This window comes from Oratosquilla oratoria, chromosome 1, assembly GCF_046742065.1.
Source record: "Oratosquilla oratoria isolate Oo_2021 chromosome 1, ASM4674206v1, whole genome shotgun sequence".
Lineage (NCBI taxonomy): Eukaryota > Metazoa > Arthropoda > Malacostraca > Stomatopoda > Squillidae > Oratosquilla > Oratosquilla oratoria.
In genome coordinates, this window is record NC_134777.1 from 12351738 (window position 1) to 12366737 (window position 15000).

Consider the following 15000-nt stretch of genomic DNA (forward strand, 5'->3'; position numbering starts at 1 on the left):
GGGAGACGCCCCACCCCCACCCCCACCCCCGGCGCAGAAGGAGCTGTTCGACGTTCGAGGCTTCTTCGATCTCTTCAGCATAATCATCTTCTCCAACTTAGAGATGGACTCACCTGATGTTGTTCGACAAAATAAAACCTTTGAATGACGTCACCATGGTAAAGGGTTTATGTAGCTTTAACCTTTGGCACCAAGTGTTCCACTAAGTTGATTGCAAATGCCTGCACTTTCAATAGAGCGTCGTTGATCGCTTGAATATAAATATTTGTAACGGTCTTACTACATACACGATGGTTGACAATATAATAATTTCGTTGACCCACATCTCTCTCACAGGAGGCCTACGACTCCATGTAACATGCAAGAGCCAAAATATTGACTTATAAATCACTTAAGATAGAAACATTGTTATTGTCTGAGTAGGGCTATTTCGGGGCAGTGTAAGATGAGGCGTTCACTATCTCCTGTGTGAGGGTTGTATCTGGTGTAGCTTGTTTCTGTATCTAGGCTTAATCTGTGCGTCATTCTACTGCTAGATGGTGACCTCGACTCAGTCTTTTCTAGTGTGGTTCTTGGTTTTCTTGGGAGGGACTACATACAGCTAGTATCCCGATGGGGATGCAGTAGTAGTGAGCTTGGTGGTCAGTTTTGAAGTGCTTGCTTTGTGATCTGAGTGTGTATGTGTTTTTCGTATGGATGGGCTCTGTGGTTCAAGTGGTAGATCGTAGGTATTTGAGCAGGATGCTCAAGATTTTTTTTCTTTACTTGGGTGCACTTGAGTGATGAGGTAATGGATAGGATACAAGACTTTTCCTCGTGTGTGCCTCTAATTTTCGAATGAAGTTCTATGGGGGCAAAAGTCTGGTTTCTCTGTGTAAGAAGGGATAATTCTGGTTCCTTTGTGTAAACATTCTGTAATGGCAATACGAACGAAAAGCGAAACAGCTGAAAGCCCTAATTTTATTAAAAAAAAAAAAAAACACAACTTGTGTCGTCCCGGTCTGTCCACTCCTCGTCCTGTCTTTCCTTTCAAGATTTCCTCTCCCATAAACCTCTCCCTACCCGTTACCTTAAGCTACAAACGTTCTGTTGAGGTGGCTTTGGTGCACCCCGTTGTTGTCCTCAGTATTTTGTTTTGTTCAGTTTGTAAGGTTTGTTTCCTGTTCAGGCGTATTCGAGTGCGATTCTCAAGAATTGTTTGAAAACTGTAATTAGTTTCCTGACCAAAGCCCGGGCTTACAACTCAGTTCATATGTTTTCTTGTTGATTTTCACTGACAGCTTTTTGACGTGGGGCTCAAGGACATTTGAATATCAAAGGTGAGACCTGAGATTTTTTGTCTAATTTGATGTTGCCATTCCATGTTCCTTTGACTCATGGATTTCTGTATTGAGCAGAGTAACATGATATCTGAGGAGAGGCCTCTCTTCTGTTTTATCTTAGCCGATCTTCTAGTTTTTTAAGCAACTTTGAGTGTTCTTAGCAGATGTTTTGCAATTCTTGTGCTGGGCAGTTATCGTAAGGTAATTTACATTGTCATTTAACAAGGGTGAATGATGAAGGTTCCAAGCAGACACCACATTTATATGCTTCGTTTCATGAACAGATCGATTCACAGTGGTAGAAAAAAATAGTTTCTTCTTACAAAGATTCTGAAAACTATTGTTCTGGTTATTATTGGATGACTTGTTCAGAAACCAACCTCGTCACGTCTTCATCCTTTTGTTTCCTGTTGATGGCGAATCGAGGAAATTCGTAATCTATTCGGTCACATGTTATTCCATCGACCATATTAAAAGGTTTGGAATGAAATCTGTCTACCACATCATCGTGGTGAGCACTTGTATCGGGTATTGACTGCGTAGGTCAAGACTTTAGAGACCTTAGTGACATTCCTACGGGCCAGAGTCACGTAGCATTCTTTCATAGATTGAGACGAAATTCAACTCAAGGATGATTGCTGAGCATTTTAGCTTCTATTGTTCCTATTTTCTACTGCAGCATTCTAAATTCTCCCCTTTTGGTCCACATAGACGGATGCTCTGGCTATAGGCGACGAAATGTAAATTGTCGTAGCAAAAGGATTAAAATTTATACATCAGTTAACTTGTGCATGGGGTTTGCTACGTAATTCATACTTCTGTCCACAGCCAGGCAGTTTTATTCAGCTGTGAACATAAAACATAAGAAAGAAGGAGAATGTAAGAGATCATAAAGCCTACAATAGGCAGTTTTATATCCATTATCAAGTATCATCCCCGTCTATAAAGCGATCTAACTTTCTCTCAAAACAGCCAATAGTTTCAGTGCTCACTACGTGGCTGCTAAGTTTACTTCATTTGTTGACCACTCTTGGTAACCAATTTTTTGCCTATTTTCTTTTTAAATTTATATTTGTCCAATTTAAATCCATTACAGGAAAATTTTAAATCTAAGAAGGAAACAGGCAAGACTGGTTTTCCAATATTGATCAACGAACGGAATAGATTTAGTAACCCTGATGTAGTGAGCGTTGAAACTATCGGTTGTTGTAAGAGGTTAGATAGCTTTATGGATGGGGATGATAGGTAGTAATGGATATGGAACTGCCTAGTGTTGGCCTTAAGTACATAAAAATAAAGGAGACTGCAAGATACCATAAGGCCTACACTAAGGAGTTCCATGTCCATTACCACCTGTTATCCCCATTCATAAAATTGTCTAACCGTTTCTTAAAACAATCAATGGTTTCAGCGCTCACAACTACTTAGTTACTAAGTCTATTCCATTCGTTGATCACCATATTGGTAAACCAGTTCTTGCCTGTTTCCTTCTTAAATCTAAAATTGTTCCATTTAAATCCATTACTGCGAGTCCTGCTCTGTTGTCTTAATAAGATGACCTTATTTGCGTCACCCTTGTTAAAACCTTTGATCCAATTGAACATCTCTATTAGATCACCCGCACTCTGCGTCTTTCCACAGAGTGTAAGTTAGGGTGCCTAAGCCTGTTTTCGTAAGTTAAACGTCTGAGCCCATGTATTTTAGTCATTCTCCTCTGTACTGATTCTAGTGAATTTATATCCATTCTACAGGACGGAGACCAAAAATGTACCACATAGTCAAGGATGGATCTGATTAACGCCAGATAGAATTTGATAATTACCTCTGCACTTTTATTCATAACCGTCCTTGCAATGAAACCTAGTGTTCTGTTAGCTCTATTCCTGGCGCTAATGCACTGTTTCCTGGATTTAATGTCAGGACTTACTAGAACTCCCGAGTCTCGCGCTCAGTTTTCTCTAAAAACGTGTTATCTAAGCTATACCTGCTTTCTGGGTAGAGTACACCTACGTTTGGCACGCTGCACTTTGAGATATTAAAGTCCATTTGCCATTTCACCGACCATGTTAAAAATTTGTTAAGATCCTCCTGCAGAATCTCGGCGTCTTCTCCTGATCTAATTAGGCGTCCTATTTTAGTGTTACCTGCAAACTTACTAACATCATTATCAATCCCATTGTCCAAGTCATTTATATATGTAATGAACAATGGGGGACCCAATACCGAACCCTGGCGAACTCCACTAGAAACACTCACCCATTTGGATTTCACACCGTTTATGGTGACCCGCTGTTTTCTGCCACTGATCCAAGCTCTAATTCATTCAAACAGTTTTCCTCCTATGCCATGGGTTTTAACTTTATTTAGTAGTCAAGGTAAATAACATCGTATCTATCTGACGCCTTGAAGAAATTAGTGTAGAAAGATAGAAAATTAGTTACACATGACTTACCCTTGGAGAACCCATAGTGTGAGTTCCGAATGAAATAATGTCTCTCGATGTGATCTCTGATTATATTACCTATCATTCATTCAAGCATTCTATCTATAACTGTTGCCAAACTGATTGACCTGTAGTTGCATATAGAGGATTTATCTCTGTTTGTGAAAAAAGGCACAAAGTTTGCCTGCCCTCAAGCAATAGGCACAAAACCAGTGTCGCTGACTTATTAGATCATTCTGTTAACTGGTCTCAAATTTCAAATTTACACTCTTTAAGCACTCTCGGAATTTTTTTTTGTCTAGACCCGAGAATTTTGTACCTTTGAGTTTATCAGTCTGTTTAACTAGTTCTACCTTACTAATGCTGATGTTAGTTGCAGCAACACCTTTGCGATCGATTGTTTATGTTGTGCTTCGGACCTCCTAACAAGGTTTCCGGAAGAATATCTAACTTTTATCACTTTGGTCCAATAACCTCTTCAATAACGAGTGCCACTTGTCGTTTCGCTCCGGGTGCCGCCAGCATATTCTATTCACCTCTACGTGACTCCTTTGCATGTGTGGGAGATAATGTGTTTTCGATATTTTGCTCTGGCCGAAGTGAGAAGGCCATTCTCAGTTTGGGCCGAGATCCAAGACTAAAGGAGTTAAATTACACTTCCCCCCAAACATTTGCATATTAACGAGCGCTGTTCTCCCAACGCAGATATCACCTTATGTTTTATCTCTGACGTAAACCTATCCATTAAGGGGGTACGCGACACCTGGAGGTCATTTTCTAAAATATTTAGAGTAAAGAGCTGAAACTTCTCAGGTAAATAGGTATCCATATTGCCTACATTTTAGGTGAAGCAGAATGATGTATGTACACATGTACACATGTACATATGTACATATACCAGTAGCGACATTTAAACGTGCACAGCACCATAATACGTGGACCAATTTGTTTTATATTTTGGCTATGATTAGTCAGTAGGCACACCTAGGGCCGGTCATTGAGTAATTGAACAATTTCCTTTATACTTTTGCATACAGGCATTTCAATTTTAATGGCTGGCAAAAATCGTGAAAAATACAATTTTTTTGCCTTTGTTTCCATTATTACTCCGAACTCTTTCATCCTATTCAAAATATTCGAACGATCGGCCCTAGCAGTTACTAAAAGTAATATTCCCTGTAAGTTTCATCTAAATCTAATGTATATTAGATTTTTTATGATTAAAAAAAAGTAGAAAAATATCGAACGGAGATATGGCAACTTGAAATATGAATATATCTGTAACTTGCTTATAGTTTCACCAATTTGACTGATTTTTTCATGGCTTAATTCTTATTATATAATAAGTAAGTACAGTAAAAATTATCAACATATTTTAATTATAAGTACTTTAAATACTGAAAAACTAAAGTATAAGTATGTCACAGTAGTGACGACGCACAGACGACAACATCATATAATTTGCTTTTTTGCACCTTTGGCGGTTTCTTCATATGAAACCTCTCTGCTAGGTGTCTTCAGGGTATCTAAATCATTGGAAAGAGGTTTATTTTCCAGTAGTGGGCGCCTTCTCTTTCCTCATCAGATTCCCCTCACCAATCTATGTTGGTAGGGCACCCCCTCCAGCATCATATGATGTCCCTTCTTCTTTCTTCTTCCTGTATAGCCTTGATCTTTTTCCTCTTGCTTTCTTCTTTGGATTTAATCTTCCTCTTTGAATTGTTTAGTCTAATGTTGTCCTTTACTTCTGTCACCGTCACAGAGGTGCAGGTGAGGGCGGTGGTGGAGTGAGAGGTGGTGAGATCTTTAGTCGTCTTTGACTGCTTGCCATCTTTAACTGCTGTTTTTTGTCATTGTGATGTTCTTTTGTTCTTTTTGCTACCCATGATGACTGTACTAAAGAGTAATATGTACTAGCTAAAGTAATAGATTGCAATGAGAGCTCATGAGACATGCGTACTTCCCTTTTCAGAGCTAGCCGGTAACTAACGCTTAGTTTCGCACAAAGTTGACGAAATATTCTCCCTCCACCTTCCTCCCTTCCCCTCCACAATCGTATTGGCCGTTGATACACTGGGCGAGTGTAAATTCAATCAAATTTCAACGTTATTCGCTGCGCCTGAAGGTCCTAAGTGGCACGCCTCCTTCTAGTGTGGGTTGCGCCTTTAAATCTGTCCCTTTAATTCTCACCCAGGACCTTTAAATTGCGCGCGGCTGGAAAATTATTTGTTGGGATTTATTTCTAAGTGGTATACGAACATTTTGAACACAGTTTTGAAAAATGCCATATCTTGACCAAATTCACCCCCCCAGGTGTCGCGTACCCCCTTAAATTCTAATCGAAATGACAAGTTGACAAATGCCACCAGTTAGGTAGCATTATGAACTAGTCAGATTTGGTTAGCCGTGAAAGTACATTTCCTACTCTGTTTTCGAAAGACTATGAAATCTGTTTCCACGCACGAACTGACATCTCATTTGCAGGGAAGAATCACCCGCGATCGAAGAGAGTTCTGAAACCAGAGTCACATGTTCTTACACATGACTTCGTTATAGATGTAAAAGTTCTATGTTGGCAAGAACTTCCATTCTGTTCTCTCGTTCATCCATTTTGATGAAAAAGTGAACAGAAAATAAATTGCATCATAACAGACATCTTAATTTCTCCCCTACCTTGTATGAGTATACAAGAAGTTGGACTATTTGCTCTGACTTTTAGTTCACCCTTAGTTTGATAGCATTCTACACCCTTGGAAAAGAACCTTGTGAACTTTATTTATCTGCCTGCTCATCCATAATGTTGGCCAGTATTCAAGGTGCACCAGAAAGTTAAATAGATTCTAGTTTTGGTATACATAAAAAACAAAAAACAAACAAACAACGGGTATCAATGTTAGCAAGACCCTCTTCTTAAACAAAAGGAAATTCACCTCGTTCGATCAATACAGACCACTGAATGGTACCAACACCTCTATTTCACCTGTCCGTTTGATCATTCATTCATATTTTGATATTTTTACTTTATTTATTTATCTTTAACTCGATCTCCAACATAATGGGAAGACGATGGCGCATAACTGGCGCTGTGTTGTAACGCGACATACCGAGGACGCGCATTATTCCTTTCTTATCAGGCTCAGTGACTTCAAAATGCTTTCTTACGTCTCAGCGACTCGAGAAGTCATTATGACGTCAGACATTCCAACGTCTACGTTAACACTTTCATGTCCCCATTTTTCCAAGAGCCTTTTCTGTCGTCTTTTCTTATTTATTAAATAAATATGAGTTTTGAAAAACTCGATTCTGTTTACAGCGTGAATTTATTTTAGATTTGACGGCATTTTAAATAGGTTCATGGAAATGGAGATGATTTTCAATAGACCATAAACAAATGGAAATTAATTCTATAAATTTATACATCTATCTATCTATCTTTATATACATATATATATATATATATATTTATATATATATATATATATATAATTTGTATGTATATATATATAATATAATATGTATATATATTATGGAGTTTTTATGTTGCTTTAATCTCGTGGCAATGATTTGTCCACGAGATTAAAGGAACATAAAAACTCTATAAAATATGGACAAGTTAACTCCGCTGTGTTCCTTCATGCCAGCCAAAAAGAACATAGAGTAGATTGGCATTAAGGCATCAATAATTTTTAAATCACACTGTAGCTATCGAAGGAAAATTGTAGAATCTTCTCTAATAAAACATTATCCTAACTTTAATACCTCAAAAGGTCAGTGGCCCCCAGATTGTATTACGAAGTTAGCGGTCAACAAAATAATGTCAAGAGCGGTCGGACAAAATACCACCAACTGTCCTTCCTTGACCCAACCATTTCAAGGGCATGTAACCTGAGTCCCCCCACTTTCCCAATCCCGTTTTATGTACCCCTCAATTCCTCATTTATACTTGTACCTTATATTCTTGTTAGCTTTCTGCTGATGAGGACTACGGATAGTAGTCGAAATATACAGTTTCCCCGTACTTCCGTTATTATTTCTCCGATAGTGGGTTTATAGTGAACATGTGTATATATATATATATATATATATATATATATATATATATATGCATGTATATATATGAATATATATATATATATATATATATGCATGTATATATATGAATATATATATTACATATATATGTATGTATATATGTATATACATATATATATATATTATATATATTTTATATATATATATATATATGTGTGTGTGTGGAAATTAATTTTGAATAGAATTTTGGTTGAAATGTGCAACAGTGACTACGTTGTTTATTTTTGGTGTTCATTCTTTTTTCTTTTTGTAGTGGGTAAACGATTTTCTTCGTGTGGGTGTTGGAAAAGCTCCTCTATGGTGCGCCATCCAAACGCCCTTTGGTGTCCAGCCGCCGATCGGATTCGATTGGCAATACATGAACAGAGAATATTGCCTTCTCGCCGTATAAAGAGAAGGAACAAATATAAACATAATACAGTCACCATATTTGGCTTCAAAAGAAACGTGCAATATGTATATTCATATATTTCATTTCGTAATGCACATCTCTATGATCGTAGATTCTGTTTCTTTTTCTTCAGTCTCTCGAAAACGTCCGATGTTTTGTTAAAAAATAAATGAATAAAGGTATAGAGAAAAAAAGTAGTTCAATTGCACTGTTGTGACCATACCCACACACACATACACTTGATTTTTCACTCACCAAACACTAGAGTATCGCTTCGCAGTGAAGTGATGCTGAAACTTTCTGTCCTAGATGGGACTCGAACCCAGATATCTGATTTATCAGTCAAGCGTGGTGCCCCCACATCGAGCCTATGTGTGTGTGTGTGTGTGTGTGTGTGTGTGTGTGTGTGTGTGTGTGTGTGTGTGTGTGTGTGTGTGTGTGTGTGTGTGTGTGTGTGTGTGTGTGTGTGTGTGTGTGTGTGTGTGTGTGTGTGTGTGAATGCATGCGTGTGTGTACGTGTGCGTTTGTGTGTGTGTGTCCGTGTGTATGTGTTCGTGTGTGATTGTGAACAAAGCAGTAATTGCCTCTTAGGTTAGAGGGGAAGGCCAGAACTTATTTTTAGAGACAATTCTTTTCAATCGAGTACTTACCGATGCTCGCACGCGACCTCTGAGTGTGGAGAGAGAAGTGGAGGGAGCTGCTCAAAAACAGGAAGAGGAGCCTGCGACCTCTTTCCTTTGTGTTTTGGAGAATTGATTTGCGCAGTTCAATGGACCTCATACGATTGCCTGTGGTAATCATTATTTTCTAATTTTATCTTTCTCTTGCAAGGCTTTGCGTTATGAGTTGATATCTTCCTTGTATTTCCATTCAAACTTTTCAAATCACCAGATATTCTATAAAAACAACGAGGAGAGATTTAAACGATGGCATTATTTTACCACTGAAAAGATCAAATAATTCTATAATGTTTAAGATATAATAATCTAGAAAGACTTTCATGAAGAAATGAAAGCCTCATTACAAGACGGAATCCATGAAATAAAATCATTTAGCTTACTCTCCGCTTGTTAGTGAAGAGCTTCATTAATATTGTATGTCTACCGAACACTGCAGCGTTCAACATTACACTTGGCCAGTGGTTCTTAACATTTTTCAGTGCCCATACCCTTTGATTATCCCCCAAAAATTCCTCGTACCCCCATCCAATACAAAATCAATGCAAACATATGAAAAGGATTAGTAATACAAACCTTGATGAGAAATTATCAGATTTATTCAATTACTGAACAAAGGTACTTTTTTATTTCAAATTAGAAATGTCAATTAGTAGGATACAATGAATGTACATAATGCCTTCTGATGGTAAATATAGAATACCATTTCACTGGCTATCGTGTCTCGTAACCCTAGGAAGATTAAGGTTTTGTACCCTATGTGGGGCACCTGAGATAACCCAGGCTAAGAACCACTGCTCTTAGCCCAGGCTAAGAACCACTGCTCTAGATTGATAATCTCCCGATTCTTTGTTCTGGTGCAGAGTGGCGGCCCTTGTTGCAAACACTCAGGCTCATCCTGCCACAGCAAGTGCTCCGCGGCGGCGGCGGCGGCGGCGGCGGGAGCCAGCTCCCACAGCCTCCCGGCACACCAGCCCAACGCCTCGTCCTCTTCGTCCGCCATCAAGAACAACAACAACTCCAACGTCAAAACGTCTTTCCCGTCAGCGGCTGCTACGTGCAAGCGTAAGTGCAAAAAGAGCGAGAGGGAGAGAAAGAGAGAGAGAGAGGAAGTGGGGAGGGAGGGAGGGAGGAAGGGTGGCCAGATGCAGGTGGTCTGTCTGGTCAGTTTGGTATTTTTACGCCGTCCATGTGTCCTTTTTGCCATGTGACACTTTCCATTTCTGGAAAACATAAAACAAAATAGAATGATATGAGATCAAATTCCATTGATAAGAATGTAACAATTATAATAATATATAGATTGATGAATATATCTACTATAATAAAGTAATAGCTTCTGTCTGTTTGTTTGTTTGCTCACAAACTCCTCCTAGGGTTTTATAGGTAGACCCCCGTAACCATATATATTCTGATGCCCTGTCACTGCAGGTACTTGGATAACTATATTTCATTTTAAAAATATATATATTTTGGTTGGGTTTAAGGGTTGAAATTAAGTGGGTTATGGTGTGGTAACACGCCACTACTGTAATTTCCCTTTAACGTGCATAGCATTTTTGTGACAAAAATTACCATGATTAAACAAATCATTGCATGAGTCCATAAATATCATTTATATTTGTGAAATTAACGTTGCCACAAACTATGATAGCCTTTATAAGGAAAAAGCATGTAAATGTAAAATGATTGCTTATTTTTATTTGATTTTATCGCCGGCGGGCGAGTTATACACTATTTAAAGTTTATTTCAATTCTTCTCTTACAGCTGAGTACCGTTCACCATGTAGTGTTAACAATCCACTACAATGGTTAGGTTAAAGATTATTCACGAGCTACTCCTAGGTTTTTGCATATATATTCCGAAACCTTATAACCCAAGGTACTTGGATAACTATTTTTCATTTGTATGTCTGTTTGGTTTTTTGTTCACGAACTCCTAGGGTTTTGAAGATAGACCCCCGTAACCATATATATTCTGATACCTTATCACTCCAGGTACTTGGATAACTATAATAAAAAATATATATATATTTTGGTTAGGGTTAAAAGTTAAAGTTAGGTGGGGTATGGTTAGGTTAGGGATTATTCATGAACTCGCAGCAACGCGCGGGTAACTTGGCTAGTGAAGAAATAAACAGACAAGTAAGTAATTAAATAAATAAATAAATAAATAGGAAGAGAAGGATAGCAATAGCCACTTTAACTCGTGTAATCTTTCTTTACCCTTTGATCACGATGACAAAGTTGACGAATTCTGTTCAGGCTGAGAAGAGGCAAGATTTTATGCAGCTGAGGGGCTGAAGTCTAATATTAACACGGTGGGAGGGTGGTTCTCAACTGATGGGTACCCCCCCCCCCTCCAACTCCAAACCACCCCGTCAGATGCACTCATTCGTTAACGAATTCAATAAATCACGTAACCATATTGATGGAGCTAGTTTCTAATTCTAAAGGATTGTATCCCCCTCTCTCTCTCTCTCTCTCTCTCTCTCTCTCTCTCTCTCTCTCTCTCTCTCTCTCTCTCTCTCTCTCTCTCTCTCATTCTCTCTCATTCTCTCTCTTCTCTCCTTGTCCTTCATTCCCTCTCTCTTTCTCCCTTTCTCTAACCACTCCAGAGAACTTGGGGATAATCCATCTTTTCAAAGTGGAGATATATTTTGTGAGTTTTTCTGTGGCTATCCAACACCTGACAGCTTCATTCAGATAATCTTTAAGCTACTGAGGTCTCGTTCATTCCAGCGTTCACCTGAATAGTATCCTCAAGCACTGACAATATATATACATACATATATATATATGTATATATATATATATATATATATATATATATATACATACAGTATATATGTATATATATACATATATATGTATATATATGCATATATATGTATATATATACATATATATATATGTATGTATATACATATATATATATATATATGTATATATACATATATATGTATATATATACATATATATATGTATATATATACATATATATATGTATATATATACATATGTATATATACATATATATACATATATATATATATATGTATATATATATATATACATACATATATATATATATATACATATATACACGTATATATATATATATACATATATATATGTATATGTATATACATATACATGTATGTATATGTATATATACATATATATATACATATACATATATATATACATATATATATATATGTGTGTGTGTGTATATACATACATATTTATATATATATATATACATATACAAGTATATATATATACATATATATATATATATATATATATATATATACATATATATATATAATCACTAAAAACCCACTATTGATTGGATTTAAGAAAAGAAAGGAAATAACGATTTCCGTATATTTCGATCACTTGCTGTGATCCTCTTTAAGCGGAATACATAGACAAGAGAAAACACATTACTTATATACAGAGGAGAGAGGTGGAGTGAGGGAACATGGACATTTTATATCAGGTGGCGTCTATGTTGCCGCGCAGGCTTTGAGGCAAGTCGCCCGCTTATTACAATATAAGGAAGTAATTCATTAACTGCCAATGTGGTTATATAATCAGGTGACCATTGTCCTTTTGAAATGTTAAAGTTTGGGAATTGTTTGATTAAGGAAGATTCAATAATTTTCCTTTTATAACCACATTTTGATTTGAAAATGATTTTGGCCTCGTCCCAATTTATGCAGTGATTATTGTTGGCGACGTGTTGAAATACCGCGGAGTTCTGTTGTGCGTATTTTACTGAATTTTTGTGTTCTTTTATTCTTGTTTTTAATTCTCTACCCGTTTGTCCCCAATATACTTCATCACATCCTGAGCAGGGTAATTAACTCCGAGGTTTATGTCTTCTTTTATTCTGTGATGAACGTTGACTACTTTGCTGAATAAACTATTGGGGTAACTATAAATGATTTTTAAGTTGTCTTGTGGTAGCATTTGAGAAAAATTATTGATAGATTTGTTATAAGGAAGTTTTAGGCAATTTTTGTTCCATTTATGAGGCTGAGATGAGTGGGAAGTGGATTTATAGTAACTGGTTTTGGCCTTACTTAAGGCCTTGTTTGTAAAGCAGTCTGGGTACCCTAATCTTCTTAATTGATTTCGTATGTTTGGAATTTCTGAATCCAAATAAGATGGGCTGCAAAGTCTTAAGTGCCCTTAGAAAAAGACCCGAAGCAACACTATATTTGATATTGTCAGGATGGTAACTAAAGAAGTGTACATAGCTCCCAGTGTGCGTGGGTTTTTTTGTACACTGAGAAAGAAAGATGATCTTGATGTCTCATGACTAAGATGTCCAAGAATGGTAATCTATTATCCACTTCCCATTCCACTTTGAATTTAATGTTAGCAGTTAGGAGGTTAAATCAATAGTGGGTTTTTAGTGAATTTATTAATGTGTTACGACGTTACTGGACAGTGATATATATATATATATATATATATATATATATATATATATATATATATATATTCGTCAGTGCATTGTAGATTCATTTTCTGTTAGAAAACCCTTTTGGGTAACAGATGGTTCCTGTCCGCGATCAAAGACCAAAGGCATTATTTGATTTTCGCCATGAAATTGGAATATTTGGGGTTGACCATGAGATGTGGTATTGTACACGCATTTTCTTGGCACTACAGTATTTCCTTGCCCGATAGAAAACTTTTTTCTTCCGTAACCTTGCATAGATTTGCATCTTTGCGCCCCGAGTGTATCATGTCCCCTTCAAATATTCCATGTCTTTATTGTCATTAAAAGAAGAAATGGGAATACAAAAATCATACTCTGAGCCGTTCTAAAAGAAAATAATGGCTCACTTATATGACAACAGTGCCAGCTGATTGATCCATTTGATGTCCTTCAAAACAGACGAATGTTATGAATCCACAAAATGGAATAAAGAGGTGACGGTCTTACAACAGAAGACTCTCAGCTGCCGACCTCCATATCCATTAACAGACATCGGAGGGTAATGAATGGGTCTCGTGGTTTTACGAAGTTTCTTCTTTCTTTATGGAAACAAAGTAAGTTGATTGAAGTGTTGAATTAGGATACTAGCTCAACAGGACGGCTGCGCCAGACCAAGTCCCCTTGCTGCTTCCACTGTCCCCGAAGAGAACACTTATTAAAAGCACATTTTCTTTCACTCTTGTCCTTTGTGGGTCATGTATTCTGTGATAGGGACGCCCTGTGGAACAGGCTTATCTAAGGAAATGTGCAAAGGTGTTGAACAGTACTCGAATCTCCGTTGAATAAAATCTGATATCACAAATGGAGCCCTTGAAGAGCACCGCCGAGCTTTTCGAAAAGGCCAAAGTGGTCTCCTGAAGCCACAGTAACAGACTCTAATCTTAACCAAATCTCCTCAGTCTACTGAGGAATGGGTGTGGTTGGAGGTGGACGGGGGATCCTTGTTCTTCGGCAAGGGACGCAGGCAGAGTTGCCCACGAAGCCGTCAGTGAGACAACTGTAGCACATGAGAGTCAGCGACAAAGGTGTAGGGGCCGCGCCAGGATTAGGGTTATTAGAAGACAGCATCAAAGCCAAACGTGATACGCTGGCGGCCACGTTTGTGATATGAAGCACCCCACCCACACACCCTCATCATCTCTTTAAGCTGAATACAAATGTCAGACCAAGTCTGTATCGTATCAAAAGGGATCATCGCAAAGGATTTGAACACTCCGCATTAGTGAAATCGACTTAGGTTACAATCTTATAATATTCAAAACATATTTGCGTCATATAATGAGAGGCTGAATGGCGAGCCCAGAGGCATTAAACCTATACACGTTGTTGAATAGCTCCTAGGAAAGTCTAGAATACTGTAATCCAAGTCTCCCTCCAGCTTTTCAAAGTGAAAACAATGAACGAGAATCTTGCACGTGCTACGGTGGCTTTAGCTATATTCCTCTTTCCCCAGCGGTCTCTCCCCTCCTTGCTCTTCCTTTTTCCCATTGCTCTTCACCTAAATTCTTCTTCCAATATTATTTCCATACCCTTCCCCAGACGATATCCTTTCTCGT

General features: G+C 37.7%; 1 protein-coding gene across 1 annotated transcript in view; it reads left to right on the top strand.

Annotated features, from left to right (window-relative positions):
- LOC143032177 (uncharacterized) overlaps window positions 1-15000 on the top strand; it is a 164169-nt gene that overhangs the window by 107047 nt on the left and 42122 nt on the right. Inside the window, exon 5 of the mRNA XM_076196645.1 lies at window positions 9789-9990. Within this exon, the coding sequence (XP_076052760.1) occupies window positions 9789-9990 (202 nt within the window). The remainder of the gene's footprint in view (window positions 1-9788; window positions 9991-15000) is intronic.